Genomic DNA, 17,681 nt, shown 5'->3' with positions numbered 1-17,681 from the left:
GTGGTTGTCCGAGTTCTGAGCTCGGAAATCCGAGGTCAGGGGTCGTGTTTTCCAACTTTGACCTTGGAAAATCCGAGTTCCGAGTACAAATGGAACGCACTATAAGCCCTGGGAACAAAGACAATAACTTCCTGTTTTTTCTCATGGATTTAGAGCTGTGGAAGCAGACCGAGAATATCTTTTAAAATAAAAATATGCCAAAGATTAAGTCTACGAGTGGACAGTGCAGACCAGCCAACCCGAGCATACAAGGAGCAGTGGTGAGTTTTAAGATTTTTAACAGACCTCAATGCTCCATGGTGAACAGGATGAAACGCGTGTGGACTTTGCGTGGAGGCATGCATGTGGAGGCATTCTCACACCGCTGTTTTTTTTGTTCTCAGTACTTTGAGTACTGTCCCTTTAACCCTTGTATTGTCTTCCCATCAACCGTGCAACTTTTTGTTTTTCTGGGTCAAAACGTAAAATTAAAACTTTTTTTTTTCAACGTTTTGTTCCTTTTTTTCAATGTTTTTTGTCACCTTTTTCCACGTTATATATGTCACTTTATGCATTTTTCCCGGTACCCGCCGGGCCGGGTTCGGACAGATATTTAGAAATGATGTTCGGGGTTCGGGTCGGGCTCGGTCACATCAGCGCAGATAAGGCATTGAACATTTTAAATTTAAAACAGCTTATTATGTAGGTGCTCATCTGTTTACATTTCCGAATGCCTTCCTACAGTGGCTTAATAAAAGCTTTCCACACAAACAAACGTACACGTGTCATTAGTATGAGAAAAAAAAACGAGATTTTAGCTGCGTCGGGCTTGGGTTTGGCTCGGACATAAATGAATGCCTGTCGGGCTCGGGCCGGGTTCGGTTACTGCTCTGTTGGACACGGGCCGGGCTCGGACAGAAAAATGCGGCCCGATCCGCACTCGCATATATACATGTCTGTATATATGTACTGCATGTTTTTATATATATTTTGTACATACAGTAGATACTTATTGGATACTCCGGTAGGTACATGTATATATGTATGTATGTTGAATATTTATATATATTCAACATACATACATATATTTATTTATATATATATATATATATATATATATATATATATATATATATATATATATATATATATTTATATATGTGTGTGTGTGTGTGTGTGTGTTTAAATATCTTCCTCTCAGTGTGTGTGTGTGTGTGTGTGTGTGTGTGTGTGTGTGTGTGTGTGTGTGTGTGTGGGGGGGGTTGTCTGTGCAATGTGCACTCACAGACAGTAGTGTGCCTTATTAAGAGACACAAAGCCTTTGGCAGGTGCTCCCTCCCTGGCTTTGTCACTCGTGCACTCTGCTGTTTATTTGTTCAACTCATAGAGAAGTCCCCTCTCTCTTAACCCTCGGGGGAAACAAAGAGCTGACGCACAAAGACAAGACTGCCCCTGCATCCTGGCAGCAACAAAGCCACGCTACACATAGCAGGGATGGCATGGCATGGAATGGCAGGTGTTCCATGGACGGGAAAAACTGGAAGCCAACTTTTCTGTCGTTTTTGTCTTCCTCTCTAAGTCGAAGGACCGAGGCAGTAAGCGCAGAGGTGTAACCATTAACTAGAACACCGAAAAGGCAAGAAAATTAAAGTGCAAGCCTGTGCAGATGCGTGCGTACAGCTATGGCTTTTGGCACTTGCCAGAGTGGCAGGAGAAACTTTTTTTATGAACTGGTACCTGCGCTTTCATTGTTAAATTGCTAAAACTGAAATTTTAGAGATAAGTGAAAGATAAAATTAAGATAAACATACTTAAAAAAAAATTTTTACAAACTTAAAGTCGGTGTACTCAACATCAGAACATTAATATAGCAGAAAACAAATTTTTGAGATATAGTGGAGTATAATGGCGTCTTGAGCAGAGAATGAAGTCACAGTCCCTCTGTGTGTGTTGTGATCTGAGCTTCTCTGTTCTTTGTTTTCCATCCGTGCGTGCATGTTAGTGCTTGTTAGTGTATGTTAGTTCATGTTAGTGGATGTTAGTGCATGTAAGTGCCTGTTAGTGTATGTTAGTTCATGTTAGTGGATGTTAGTGCATGTAAGTGCATGTGGTCATAGGCATTTCACATATTGGGGAGGAGTCTGTGAGAGCTGTTTGTTTTTTTTTCTCAGTATTTCGAGTACAGTCCCTTTAAAAATAAAATCTGTTCATCAAATTTCTTATAATTAAAAGTACTTTTAAATTTAAAAGAGCTCCAGAGATGTCTTACGTTGGTGAAGAGTATGGCTGCAGTAGAGAGACAGCAGTTAGTGGTTGTACAAAATATCATTGGTCATGATCAATAAGATAGCATCTTTCTTTCTTTCTTTTTTTCTTTCTTTCTGTCAAGAATAAACCTGGAATTGATTTTTTTCCTTTTTATATGATTTTCTTTTTCTGCCTCAGTTTGGTTTACTTTTGGTTTCAATTCCGTCCGAGTTCCCCCATCGAGTCCCTTGTTTGAGGATGTTTGTGCAGAATAATGTACAGTATGTACAGAGTTTTGACACTAGATACTTTTCCCCCATTCCTCTACCGAAGGGGAAAAGCTCCTCTGTATGTGGACGTACCAGCTGGATTTTTTGATTTCACAAATTATTTTAAATGGACAATATTTGCATATTCATAAATTGTTGATTTTTCATTGAAGGAGAGTAACTAGCTGTCATTTTAGGACTTTTTAGTAAGGTTGTTGAACTTTTTTGTGGAAAAAACAGACACAAATAGTGTCAGATATAGAGTAGTTGTATATACCACACATATGTCTGGAGGGAATATTTAATCTCTAGTCATTCATTATTAATAATTATAAGTATATACAATCTCATAGCTATACTGTATTAGATGATGCCACATGTGAATTGCTACTGGAGTTTAGAATTTCACACAGACAGCATGGCGTTTGTTAAAAATTAAAACTATGTTTAAACTAACTACAGCAAAACAAATTAGGTGTTTTTTTTGTTTTTTAAAGAATGAAAAATGGGGTACATCCTTGTCTCTGACTGGCTCTTGCTGCTCTGAGCAGACATGAGATTAACAATGTGATCATTTGAGATTATTCCTACACTTGTATATCTACATGAGTTTGCTTATTGTTCACTTTGAGCAAATTACTTTTACAATTACTGCAGATTGCAAATCTATTTAATCTTGTAACCATGACATAACCATAAAATATCAGTTTTACTAGGTGACCGGCGCTACTGTGACCTCGTTTGAACTTTAGAATTTGTTTTGTTACGAATACAACTCAGCTAATTAGAGAGTTTAACCGCATGTGGACCAGAATGATATTCCTGGCATTAGTGCCTTGGCAATATGGACCAATACACCCAGGATCAATACTTTGTCAATATTTGTTTTTCTGGCCCTGCATTTGTGTGTGTGTGTGTGTGTGTGTGTGTGTGTGTGTGTGTGTGTGTGTGTGTGTGTGTGTGTGTGTGTGTGTGTGTGTGTGTGCGTGCGTGCGTGTGCGTCTGTTTGTATGTGGAGAGAGGGCTGCTTGCCAGCTGTGCAATCTGTTCAGTAATCTCAGGTCTGGTCTGTACACACACACTCTACAATCTGCTCCGGTAAAACTGGCCCTACCCACCCGCACACACACACACACACACACACACACACACACACACACACACACACATTTGTCACATTTGTTTGTATGAGAACCATTGATTGAATACATTCATCACTGAAGGGTTTCAACCTTTACCTTAAATTCAAGTCTAAGCCTCAAAATGTACTTCTTGAAAAGATGAAGATTGGACCAATTGACCTTCACTTTCCAAAATGTCAGCCCTAGGTTTTGAAAGTAAAATCTTTGTTTTAGATTAGAGGTGAAAGAACATAAAAACACGCGTTTTAAATTTAAGTTCACTGCAACTATGCAGCCTCTTCCCCAAAAACCTGAAATCCATCAACATTATTTCTTTGCGGCCTCTCGTTGTGAGTGCTGTCTCTCTCTAAGTATACCTCAAGAATATTAAAATCACTGCTCGCCACGCACTGCTACTTCCCAGCAGCTAACCCACTCTCTTTCTGATTCACAATAACCCTTATCAGCCCAATTTCCCTTCTCTCTTCCTTTGCCCATTTTAACATGATGCCCTGTTTGTTGTTTAAATGGAAGGGAGAGAAAATTGGCCACTTTTGCCGTTCAGAAACTCCCGCAGCTGTCGGTAATCGCTGTGTGTGTGGATGTGTGTGCGTGTGCCGTGGTAATGTGCAGTTACCACAGTAGGGGTGTGTGGGGCGGGGGCTTGGAGAGAGGGGTCATGGCGTGCGGCGGAGAAAGCGCTATTAAGAGAAAATGATAGGCCTGTCCCTGAAACTCCATTATACACCAAACACTTGAAAGACTGGACCGGCTTCATTACAGGGCATCATGAATCATGCAGCTCTCTCTCTCTCTCTCTCTCTCTCTCTCTCTCTCTCTCTCTCTCTCTCTCTCTCTCTTGCTCTCTGTCTTTATCCCACTCTCTTTCCCAGCAGAGCCTTCTGTTTAAACTGGATGATCGCCAGGAAAGAGGGATGGAGATGGAGAGGGATGCAGAGTAAAGAGGAGCATAAGAGGCTTCAACGTTGCCTAGGGCCAAGCCTGTTTGCCTAAGGTCTGACAAACAGGTGGAGAGGAGAGGAAGTGGAGGGAGGAGAGGAGTAGAGAAGAGAGGAAAAGACAGGAGAGGAGTAAAGAACAGAGGAAATGAGAGGAGTAGAGAAGAGAGGTAAAGAGAGGAGCAGAGAAGAGAGGATAAGAGAGGACAGGAGCGGGGGGAGACAGGACGAGAGGAAGGGAAATAGGAGGAGAGAAAAGAGGAAGGAAATAGGAGAGAGGAGGTAAAGAGAGGGGAGAAGAGAGAAAATCAGGAGGGCAGTGACTTGCCGGGGCATGCTGTAGTCTGTGGAAGTGTGATTTCAAGTGATCTTGAAGTGTGTGTTCGTTTGTGTGTGTGTGTGTGTGTGTGTGTGTGCGTGCGCGCGCCCCAACCTACCCTTACGTCTGATTTTCTGTCTTTGTCCGTCTGTGTTACTGTACACACTTGTGTAAAGACAGCCTGTTAGCATTTGTGTACGTTGGTAATGAGCATTTGTGAAGTGCAAGTGTGTGTGTCTGTGAAGTGTGCATGTGTCCCTACGGGAGCATGTGTTTTTATTTGTGTGTGTGCGTGCGTGTGTTTGCGCACGCTCCAGAGCGTGTCGCAGCATGCTGCCAGAGGGCCGGGGCAGCAAACCAGACCCAGGGCACAGCATGACACTGCAGCCCCGATCTGTGTTGTGAGTGCCTCAATTACCCATCAGCCTGACAAAGAGAGGGAGAGATAGAATGTGTGTGTGTGTGTGTGTGTGTGTATGTGTGGGCGTGCATGCGTGCGTGCGTGCGTGTGTGCGTGCGTGCCTGTGTGTGTATAGCTTTAGACAGGGACAGATGATTCCTTATTTCTAGTGTCTTTTATCACATGCGAACCAATGTTTCCCAAATCTTCAAAACGTTTTTGAGTGTGCACTTGTGTTCTTATCTGCTATTTGACAGACTCTTAAATCCAAACTACCTATTACTGTCCTCCGTAAACCTTCTATCTCCAGTTTTCTTTTCATATTTTCAGTCACACTGAAACAAATCAACAGACATTCTGTTGATTCCTTAAAGCTTTTACACTTATGGGCCGGATCTAAATCTTCAATCTCAAAACAGACCAACCTGCTGTCAGGAAAACCTTTCCTGGGAATTTCCCAGGAGGGATTGAATGTTAATAAAAAAATAAAAACTTGATTTGGAAGAAGCAGGGGAAGAACTGGGTAGTTTGCATGTGCAGTGATCTCCTGTGGCCTGACAGGCAGAAAAAACAGCTACAAAGACACAGGTTTTCCCGAAAATAGAAAATATTTGGTAACACTTTATGGTGCGTTCCAGGCAACCCGTAACTCGTGTTTTCACAACCTTCTGCCCGTGAAAGTGCCCTGGAACGGCAGTCAAACGCGTAACTTACTACTCGTGTACCAGATGGTTCTACTCCCAGTTACAGTTTTTGACATCACACACACACACATAAACAACAATGGCGACCCCTGTTGATGCTGTACAGACACTGTTTATTAACAGTGATAAGTAGAAATGAATAGACATAAATAGGAAACGTAAAGTAACCTAGCTAGCTAACGTCAACGTTAGGTAGCTGCTAGCTAACGCTAGCTAGAGGGGTTTGTGATGACTTTGCCTGGAAAGCTGCCAAGTTGTGAGTTGTGACTTGAAGTCGTAACTTATGGGCTAAAAACTGTATCTGGAATGCAGCATTACTTAAGGTATCTACATAAGAGTGACATGACACTGTCATGAACACATGACACAGTCATGACACAGGAACCCTAACCCTAACCCTAACCCTAACTTGTCATGACAAAAACTGAAGTACACTTACTAAAAGAAGCGTAATGTCATACACATTTATGAATTGTTTATAATGTTTATGACACGTTCATGACAGTGTCATGCCACTCTTATGTACATACCTTCCAGTAAAGTGTAACCACATACTTTGACAATCGAGGAATTGTTTCAGTTGTTTTCAAGCTAAATTAGCAAAAATCCTCTGGTTCTCTGGCATATGTTTTATGAGGGAGGACATTTTCAGCACTTTCATTGGACCTCAAGGATACACACAATGTGTTTTGGTGAGTAACACAACATAACATCTGGTTCCTGCTTCTTAAATGTAAGAATTTGCTGCTTTTTGTTTTTAAATAATGGCCATTTTTCACAATTTTATGAGATTATATAGACAAAGCTATTTATCGATAATGAAAATAATCGTTAGTTGCAGCCCTAGCTGTGGGGTGGGCAATCAGATCTGATCAAACAACACAGTCCACACAGAGCACATTCACTTTTTGAGTCTTCGATTAGTCAAATGTTTAATATATTAGAGAATAATGGAAGTGTGAAGTTAGTATAATTAAAAACTACCTTTCTTACTGTTGAAACAGTGACAAGATTAAACTTGCCTCTAACACTTTTTGTTTGTAAGTTTTAACATCTACTCATACTGTAGATCTCAGTTAGACTTTGCAGAAGGCAGCCACATGTTCCAGTTATTGCTCCAGTTAGCGTGGCTCCTCACAAATCCCAAGACATGAGGCCAGAAAACTGTGACATGTGAAGTTATCGTTGGCTTAATTCGGTCTTACATGTTCCATGGCAAGTCTTCAAACTCTTATCCAAACAGTGCTGAGCTTTTCTCAGTCTAATGGGAAATGTTGTACCATAGTATAGTGAACCACTTTTTGTCCTCTTTTCTTTTTTTTACATTTAATTTTACTGCACATGCGCAGTAATTTACAAATGAACTTTGAAGCTGTGGGAGTAACCAAACATACTTTACACCAAAATACAATTATTTCAAAAAAGATAATAAATTAAATTAATTAGTAAAGTATAGTAATAGTATAGTAATATAGTATAGTCTTATGAATTTGTCATTTTCTGTGTGTGTGTGTGTGTGTGTGTGTGTGTGTATGTGTGACTTTCCATCAACAAGAACAACGCATAGAGAAAACATTTTGAAAGCTCACACAACACAAATAATTAGTCTCAGGTGTATGTGCACACTGTATGGCTTGCTATGTCCACAGTATGTCTGTTGTCTCCATCACTTTATATTCCCTTTTGCCTCTTTTCCTCCCGTCACCATGGACATACGAGGCGCTGCCATTAGGACGTGATGGTTTGAGACTGAAGTGCTACATACATCCATGCCTGCTACATACCACACAGTCACTTAGAAACAACTGAGGAGACGGCCATGCATGCATCATTCACAAGAGTGGAATGAACTACATTTTTTCAGGATGGACACAGCTCGCTGTGCAACACTTGGAGATTTTTCACCTTTTTTCTTCTTCTTTTTTTTAATCTCCCCATGGAACTGAAGTATCTCAATGAAGGATGTGATGTTTTATCACTCTTAAAACAGTCGTGTTTGCGTGTGTGTGAGCGAGTAAAACACGCGCAATGCATGAGGCTGGAGAAAAAGATAAAAGATGACAGCATCGGTGAGCCATCTTTGAGTTGGATTAGTTGGTTTCTATGGGTACCGTCAGCGTGATAACATACAGCTCTTGACACACACACACTCCTTTAGATTCCGACCTTCTTCAGTCCCTCCTTCACTACCATAACATCACTCACCCCCGGCCCTCTGCGAGCCTCCTCCCCAACAGCATAATGACATTTGCATACAGATGTCTCACTTGTGCTGATAATGCATGCAACGCGTGTGTGTGTGTGTGTGCGTGCGTGTGTAGGCTGTGACTGTAATCAGCTGACATCTGAGTACAGGTTAGGGCTTGAAGGCAAACCAGCACGTGCAACCTTGTGAAAAAGAAAATCCTTATTATGATCATTATCACCACCGTGATCCCAAGTACAAAAATTTCTTTGGCCTGGAAAAATAACACACACACACACACACACACACACACACACACACACACACACAGGCAGTATTGTGAGCACTCTGAAAAGTGAGAGAAGAAAGGATGGAATTGAGAAGAAAAAAAAAAAAAAGACTCCTTCTAGTTTGCTGGAACAACTGTGCCTGGCAGACAGAAGTAAAAAGGGGATTGAGTTGAACTCGTCAGGGCCCTGTTCCAAATCTGTGGCCCTGCCCCCACCCCTTCCTCTTTCACTTCTTCTTCTTCTTCTTCTTCTTCTTCTTCTTCTTCTTGTAGCATTTTCTTCTCTTGCCTCACGAAACAAGCCACCTACACTTTAGGACATCTGCTAAGCTGATTTTCTGGAGCTTAGCAGCACCACAGTGGTATCAAAGAGATTAGGTGAAACAACATCCAACTCTGGCTTTGTGCTGTGTTTCAATAATGCAGCGCTGTGCGGCTGTGTGCATGTGTTTGTGCCTCCAGTGCGTGCTTGCCTGGGCACAGGCTTGCTGTGTACGCGCGTGGGTGTGTGTATTATGTTCGGTGTTACAGTGCCATAAGTCATAGAGCCGGTGTAATACAGTTGGATCTGGAGTGTGAGCGCTTCTTTGCGTGCAAGGATTCAGAAAGCGTAACCAAAGAGCTGCTTCTGAGGATCTTTCAGTCGTTGTTTCCTGGCCAAGCCCCGTTATCACTGGAGAAAAATAATTTCCAGTCGTTTGGCGCTGCTGGAAATCCACTTAATGTTGGAGTTAGTTTTGCCATGTGAGGCCTAACAGTCATATATTTGCACTTAATGTGCATTTATTCCACACAAACACGTTTGTTTTTATTCTGCCATACATTTGGTAATGAAAGGGTGCTTTATGAAGCGCAGTGCCTATATCTGACTGCATTATGCATGCATGATGGCTAACGCTTAGTAACTATCCACACACTTAATTAAGTAGTGAAATGTAATAATGTAATTTATCCCTCTGGGTTTAGGGTTTGAATAATTGCTGCAGAGTCAGCCTACTGCGCATTATGTGTGTGTGTGTGTGTGTGTGTGTGTGTGTGTGCGTGACTGTGAATGCATGCTTGCTTTTTTCTGTGAGTGTGAGAAAGAGAGAGATCAAGAGAGGGAGTTCTCATTTAGTTTTTTTTTTCTTTCTTCCAACAGCTTTCACTTTTTTGTGCTCACTAACTAGAGAAAAAGGAGTGGAGAGAGAAGAGGGAGGGGGGGGGGGTTGAAAGAAGAAAAGAGAGCAAGCCAAAGAGCGTCGGGTGCTGTGTCAGTCTGATATTTTCCATAGTGACAGCTGGGCCCAGAAGCTCAGAACCTTTTCTTCTGGCACACAAAGCCCATTAAGTATGCCACTCGCTCAATGGCCCCCGCAGCCTCCAAATTGCTCCAAGCTCCTCCCTAAAGTGTGGCAGCCTTTGTCATTGTAATCAGGCCTTGTATGTGAAGTGCTGTCTGTATTTACCGCTGCTCAGGGTGCATATTTGCCCAGCCTGCTGCTGCCGGGTGAGCGCAGGAGGGAGAGAGACCTACAGAGAGAGGGCTGAAAGACGGGAAAAGATAGAGTTGGAGAACTGAAAAAAAAGAGAGGAGAGGAGATGGGAATAGTTGCCGGCATGAGCAACGAGAGACGATGAAAGGGTGGGTCATGTGTGAAGAGAAGGTGCAGCGACTCAGGATGGGAAAAGGGAAGTGAAGAAATCAGCAGAAGGGGGGGCTCAAAGAATTTGACTCAGTGACTTTAGGGGGTGACGGAGGGTCGGCCAGTCGCCCTCAGCAGGGGAGCAGAGTGTGGGACACGGGGAGGAGTGTGTGGGCGCTGTGATGCTAGTCTGGACCACGGGGGTAGACAAGGAGGGGTGTGACAGGACGGCTAATTTACAACTCCTTCAGATGGTGCATGGCTCGAGGCGTTGCCGAGCACATTTAGAGATTCACGCTTGACGATAAGTTAGAGAAGGGAAAAACAAAAAAAACTCCCACAGTAAGTGGAGATTAGTGTAAGTGACAGGCGAAGTGACAGAGAGGTACAGTGGACAGACAGAGGAGCAGACGACACAGAGGAGTGGAGCGATGTGATGCCTTTTGGCAGAGCTGACCCCATTCCACGTGTGCCCCCCCCCCCTCTTTGGGAGGCCCAAGCTGTGTATCGGGCTGGGTAGAGAGAGAGGTGGGGGGTGTGTCTCTGAGAGATGAGGGTCATCCAAAGTGGCATCCAGACCAAACTTTGTCTGTCTCTTGGCCTTTTCCTTTTACTAAGAAAGTGTGTGTGTGTGTGTGTGTGTGTGTGTGTGTGTGTGTGTGTGTGTGTGTGTGTGTGTGTGTGTGTGTGTGTGTGTGTGTGATTGTGTGCGTGTGCGTGCGTGCGCGCCTGTTACAAATTCTTAACTCCCACAAAAAGAGAGAGGAAGGAGAAGTGGCAGGCTAGAGGCAGGCTGTGTCACGTTAAAGCCACCAAAGTTGATTATGTTAAAGGATAGGTTCACAATTGTTTCAAGTGAAACAATATCAGTGCAAAAACACATACACAAGTTTACCCATAATATTCAATTCAATTCAATTTTATTTATAGTATCAATTCATAACAAGAGTTATCTTGAGACACTTTACAGATAGAGTACGTCTAGACCACACTCTATAATTTACAAAGACCCAACAATTCCAGTAATTCCCCCAAGAGCAAGCATTCAGAGCGACAGTGGCGAGGAAAAACTCCCTCTCAGGAAGAAACCTCGGACAGACCCAGGCTCTTGGTAGGTGGTGTCTGACGGTCCCGGTTGGGGGTGTGAGGCCTCATCAGTCTGAGTTTGCCAGATTAAGTAGAAATCTTCCAATCCTGTCCCTCTTTGTGTTGCTATCCCCCTTAAATAAATGCCAACCATTCGCTGCTTCCAGCTTATCATATGTCTTTGTAAACTACATATCTTTAGGTGTTGGACTTTTGATTTCTTGACAGTATGGACTAAAACTGGGTTATTGTACATTAGAGCGTGTGTTGTTTTAAGACATACTTGAAAGAATTTGAACCGATCCTTTAACAAACATATGTTCAATGGATGTTCAAGTGAACTACAAAGATTGATCTTTAAAAGCTCCCTTCCCCATAGAGTTGTAGGTGGCGTGCTTACTGTAGCTGTGGCTAATAGGAGCTGACAGATATGGGTATGATCATGCTGCATGGATGTTAGAGAGAAAGAGAGAGCGAGGTTGGGGGTGTGAAAGAGGGAGGGAGAGGGAGGGAGGGAGGGCAATAAAGCCATCGTGTTATGAACCTGATTGTTATCATGAGACTGGGAGCAGGACTCTGATGTCAAATGTCCGTCCGTGTTTCAGCCTGGGATGTGTAAGTGTGTGTCCATCTCTTTTTCTTCACACACACACACACACACACATATCCCCAGATCAAGAGTGTCTCCCCAAATTATACACATCCTCCTACTTTTTGTGTTACTTCAAACACAGATCCCGGATAGCTCAGTTGGTAGAGCGGGCGCCCATATATAAAGGTTTACTCCTCAACGCAGCGGGCCCGGGTTGGACTCCGACCTGCGGCCCATTGCTGCATTTCATTCCCCTCTCTCTCCCCTTTCACGTCTTCAGCTGTCCTATCAAACTGAAGGCATAAATGCCCAAAAGAAATTATCTTAACAAAAAATCTGCACATTTATCAAAGGGAAAAACGTTTCCCCTTCCAGCAAGGCGGTGACCCTTTTGTCTCTCTACCAGCTTGGTTGAAAGTTGTTTCTATCCGAGATGCTGAATAATGATAATGAAAGCGTAGGAGTGAACATTTAAGAGGACTTTAGAATAATGATGATGATGAAGACGCATTGAAATTTCCATTAATTAGCTCACATGGGTCATTTTCTCAACAAGGTCCTGTTTACAGCTCTTCAGTGTGTGCGTGCGTGCGCGCGCGTGTGCGTATTTGTTTAAACTTTATTGTCACCATCGTCTCCTGGACAGCTGGAGGCTATGTCAGAGTTCAGCTGCTTGTTATACACAGCAGAGAATAAGAGGAAAGGGGTGGGTGGGGGGGGATGTGTGTATTTGTGCGCACACATTAATTTCTGTGCGTTTGCATATGCCTGTGAACGTTCAGTGTGTGTATGTGTGTGTGGGGGTTGGTGCTTGGTCCTATCAGGGTAGTGGAACAGAAGGGAGGGGGTGAATAGTGAAGTTAATAGGCTAATGAGAGCACCGTGCTCAGTAGGAATACAAGAGGCTGTCTGGCACCCTCAGATAAAATACTCACTGTGGCATTAGTGGAGACCCAGCAGTCCTCCTTAACAGCAACACCTTCTTTCTCCACTAAATTTGGCCGATTTAATAAGCAGTAGATTTATTGTGTGTGTGTGTGTGTATGTGATTCTCTTTTGCTTTTTTTTGTGGTGATGGGTTGTGAAGGGACGTGGAGAGATGTGTTTACTTGGACAACTTGGATATTCATATTCTTAAGCAGTTTTATTTCATCACGGCTTGATTACTGCAACTCCATTTTCACTTGTCTTAGCAAGTCGTCCCAGGACCGTCTGCAACTAGAGCAGAATCCTGCTGCTAGGCTGTTGACCAGGTCCAGCAGAATGTCGCACGTCACTCCTGTCTTATCTGTGTTACACTCGCTTCCAATGAAGTTCAAGATCCGATTCAAAGTTCTTGTTCTTACATATAATGCATTGCATGGACCGGCGCCTGTCCATATCTCTGACCTGCTCCATCCGTACATCACTAACAGGTCCCTCAGGTCTTCTAACCAGGGACTACTGGTGGTCCAGGGACTACTGGTGGTCCCGCGCACTCGTTTAAAGACTAAAGGTGATCGTTCCTTTGAAGTGGTAGCTCCGACTCTGTGGAACGCCCTTCCCTATTAACTTGCGTTCTGCAGTCTCGGTTGACGCTTTTAGAAAGCAACTGAAAACATACTTGTTTCGACTGGCTTTTGTCTAATGTTTATAATTTGGGGTTTTATTCTTTCAATCCTCGTTGGAATTGCATTTGTTGATGCTTGTTTGTTTCCTGTTATGGATCCTATTGTATTTTAATCAAATGTCTTTTGTGTGAAGCACTTTGTGACACTGTCTGTGAAAGGTGCTGTATCAAATAAATTACTTGCTTACTTAAGAGCACTGTTTTAACAGCTTAATGTTCAGAATGAGGTCAGCAGTGTTCACTAGATAATAAGAATAATGTGTAGAAATAGTGGTATACGATATTTTAAATTAAAAAGTTTGTGTCAGTTGGAAGATCAGATCAGTCTTGTATAAAGTACTTGAAAGCAATACTTGAGTAAAAGTACAAGTATCTTACCAGAAAATGACTTTGGTAGAAGTTAAAGTCTCCTTTTAGAATATTACTTGAGTAAAAGTCTTAAAGCATCTGATATTAACAGTACTTAAGTATCCATAGCAATGTTCTGATATTAAATGTACTTACAGTAAGTATTAGAAGTAAAAGTGAAAGTTAAAAAAAAAACTTTGATTATGAAATTTATGGCCAAAGGTGAGTAATGTTATCTTCATCACCACTGTCGTCGGGGTGGTCATCGTCTGTTACCATGGCGGCAGAGCCTGCACCAGGTGCTTCCATGACATTATCAGTCATTATGCTTCCTTCTCTTCTTCTTTAGTTTTTGCCTGTTTGTTTTTGTTTTGTTTTTTGCCGCTTGGCCACAAACCCACACACATCACCAACTGGAATGGAGCGTGCATTATCTTGGCAATTTAGGAGCAATGATTCGCCAAACTTCCTTTTTTTCAGTGTAATAAATTTCTTCTGATTTTATTTTGAAGTATGAGTAACTAAGATGCTTAGGGGAAATGTAGAGGAGTAAAAGTATAAATTTTATTTTGGAAATGTAGTGGCGTAAAAGTAAAAGTTTCCAGAAATATAAATAACAAAGTAAAGTACAGATACGTAAAAATTCTACTTAAGTACAGTAGTGATGTATTTGTACTTTGTTACATTACAACACTGGTGTAGATGCTTAAAGCAGAGAGTCTTCTGGTTCCGTTTAGTTTAGTTTATAGCACACCATTTTTCAGCCATTCAACTTGAGGAAGAAAGTTGTTCCAGAAAGTTTAGTGTATAGCAACAATTTGAACTTATAATAGTGGGTCAATTTTTTTTAAAATGTAGATTAATTGTAACAATCAGGCTTAAATAAGTGGGTTGAGTTGATCTTGTTTATTTCTGTCCATTTAGTTTATTTAGTTCAACAATTTGGGCTCATAGTTACATTTAAGTCTGTTTCATTTAGTTAAGTTTATTAGCACACAGCTATTGGAGCTTATTATAAAGGATCAAGGATGTTGTGTTGAGGCAACTTAAATTGAGTTTAGAGAAATAAAGTGAGTTTAGTTTTGATTGTGACAATTCAGGCATGAATAAGTGGGTTCAGTGGCTTTTGTTTCTTTCAGTTTATTTAATTTCAGTTAAAATAATTTGTGCTTATGGTTTTGGGTCAACTGTTTAGTTTATTTCAGATCAGTTTTATGTTGTCTAGCGAGTGTATAATTTGAGCGTATGAAAGTGGTTTATTTTGTTGTTTCTTTCCTTAGTTTAGTAAAATATGTATTCAAGCTTACAATGAGGAACGAAGTGAGTTTAGTTCGGTTGGACGCAATTATTCCACTATTCATTCATACACAGGGTCAAGGAGGTTGAGTTGTGTTTAGCCTAGTTTAGTAGCTACAATTATGCCTCATAATACAGAGTTTAGTTGAGTTATCTTTATTTTAGTTTATAGTTTGGTTTAGTTTACTGTGACAATTCAGACTTGAAAAGGTAGATTTAAAAGAAAAAAATTGTTTCTTGAATTTAATTTAGTTATGTTTTAGTCATGTTGTAATTTACTTTAGTAGCACACTAATTCATCTTTTCAAGCATAAAATAAAGCATGGGAGAGTTGTGTTTTGTGTAGTTTAGTTCAGTTATATAACTCTAAGTTGAGTTTAGTTTAGTAGCACCCATTTATTCAGCTATGTAGGCCTATAATAATAGATCAGTGAAGTTTAGTTTAGTTAAGTTTAATAGTAACAGTTTGGGCTTATAATATGTCAGTGTGGGTAAAGTGAATTTTGTTTTGTTTATTTCAGTTTATTTTAGTAGCAGACTTTTTTTTTCAAGCTTATAGTGAGGGTTAAGTGATTTTAGTTTCAATTAACTTTGGTTTCCCTTAGTTTAGTTTATTGTTATTTAGTTTAGTTCATTTTAATAGCACACAATTAGTCAGTTATTTAAACGTATAGTAAATGTCAAGAAGGCTGAATTGGTTTGAGTCGAGTTAGTTTAAGTTTTATACCAGGTTTATAAATATACATGTTATAAATACAGCTTTCTTTGGTAATATGCAACTCCCTTGAACAGAGAGTAGAAACGAAATGAAGAAAAGCAGTAGAATGTGTTGAGGTTGCTTTACCCCCCATTAGATGTTGGAGAGATTTTTTGGGGGGGGGGTATTATAAGGGGAGCAAGCAATGGGAGAGCTCATTATCTGACAGACCATCTGCTATTGGGAGGGAGGAACTGTCTGTCTGACACAGACACTGTGAATAGGCCCGGAGTTAAGAGTTCCTCTAACTTACTTAAATTGGCTGTAGGCCTACATCTGCTATGTATTTGCTCACCTGTGTTCAAAACCTACAGCGGAGACACACATGCATCACATGATAAACATGTTGTTAACATCAGCAGAGATTTTAGAAATATTGTATAAATGAGTGTCGGGTGAAGATTAGGTTAGACTGGAAGAATAAAACACCCTAATAACAAAAAGTATTTAAGAAATATTACTATGCAGCGTCTTCATAATGTCCCATGTGGTCTTACATCTGTGAGTTTATGGACTTTGGTTTTGGTTTTGTTGTCATTTCTTTCTCTGCAACCCGTATATGTGTGTATTGTGATATTTGTGTCAATATTGTATACATTGTTCATATTTTCAGTATATCATGTTCAGGTTTGAGATGAATTTGTCCAGATCCCAAAAAATAGTGCACATGTGAATAAGCTGTAGGCCTTTGACGGAGTTGGGTGTTTGTATAGTTGAAATCAGATTGCCGGGGGAGCTTATGTGTGAGAAGTTGCCGGGCGCAGCAGATGCTCTTTGTTGCTGTTCAGGCTATTGTTGTTGAAAACTGCGACTGGGAAGCTGGGATTGGGTCCAGCTCCCGGCAGCAGGAGGACACGGCGCCTTCCTATTGGCTCTCCCGGGGTGTCAGTCAGCTCTGCTCGACCCGCCCAGCAGTCCTCCCCTCCCCAGCCGGGGAAGTTGAACTAAACTTTGAGCAACTTTGTTCGGCAGAAGTAAACTTGCCAGCAGCACTCGGCGGTCGCTGCGGGACTGAAGAAAGACACAGAGAGAAAGAGAGAGAGAGAGAGAGAGAGAGAGAGGAGGACCGCAAACATGAAGCTGTGTCGCACTTTTCTAGGTTCGTATCACTCACTTGTTTGGACTTTACTGCGGCAACTTAAAGAATGAGATCTCTGTTTTGGCATCTGCGCCTCTGTTCAGACTGACATAGTAACACAGTATGTCTAATCGCGCATTAGTCTTAACCTGCCTCTACTATCTAAGTATTTGTAGAATTGCACATCCTGTAGCCTAAATAAACACGACACAGAACTAAGTTATAGGCTACAAAGTGCCGTTTGCGGGACTCGATATTCAACACAAAAAAAGCCTTTTAAAGACATTGTAGCCGTCGCTGTGTGTGGATTAAAAGAGGCTTACAGGTCTGTCTGATCACACCAGCTGTAACTTTGTTAAACTTCTGTGCGATAGACTCCCGAGCACATGCTGCAGGCTTAACTTATCACACACCAACATATCTAAATAAACGTGTGAACCGCTCCCTAGCTTATAACTGCAACTAAACTTCGACCCCCGTGGTAAAAAAAAAAAAAAAAAAAAAAAAAAAGTGGCCAGACAAAGGACAGTTGGTCCCCTAGGGGACCGTGTGGCCCCGGTACCGTGGGGACAATGCCAAGCTGCGGGCTTATTAAAAACTTTTTTTTGTTGTTGTGTTAGTCTGTCGGCTTGTTCCATCTGTCGAGGGACTAGAGGGGCCTCCCCCGTCCCAACCTCAGCGCTCAGTCAGCTGCTGCCCCATGTAATATTTATACCGGCTGCCTGCACCGGCGACACAATATAGCCACCATACAATATAGTCTGGAGTGACGTGAGCATTTAAGTGCTGGAGGCCTCCGTGCCATCTGCATCTGCAGA

At 41.7% G+C, this 17,681-nt stretch overlaps 1 protein-coding gene across 8 annotated transcripts in view; it reads left to right on the top strand.

Moving 5' to 3' along the window:
* Positions 1-17,681, top strand: part of myt1b (myelin transcription factor 1b) — a 129,287-nt gene that overhangs the window by 64,647 nt on the left and 46,959 nt on the right. The window contains exon 1 of one of the 8 annotated variants that reach the window (XM_028582834.1): positions 16,841-16,884. The exons of the other annotated variants lie outside the window; for them this stretch is intronic. Within the exon in view, the coding sequence (XP_028438635.1) occupies positions 16,860-16,884 (25 nt within the window). The 5' untranslated portion in view covers positions 16,841-16,859. Of the gene's footprint in view, positions 1-16,840; positions 16,885-17,681 lie in introns of those variants that run through there. 8 annotated transcript variants of the gene reach the window in all.

Source organism: Perca flavescens, chromosome 7 (genome assembly GCF_004354835.1).
Source record: "Perca flavescens isolate YP-PL-M2 chromosome 7, PFLA_1.0, whole genome shotgun sequence".
Taxonomy (NCBI): Eukaryota; Metazoa; Chordata; class Actinopteri; order Perciformes; family Percidae; genus Perca; species Perca flavescens.
The sequence above is the reverse complement of the archived record's forward strand: the minus strand, read 5'-3'. Positions and strand labels throughout refer to the sequence as shown.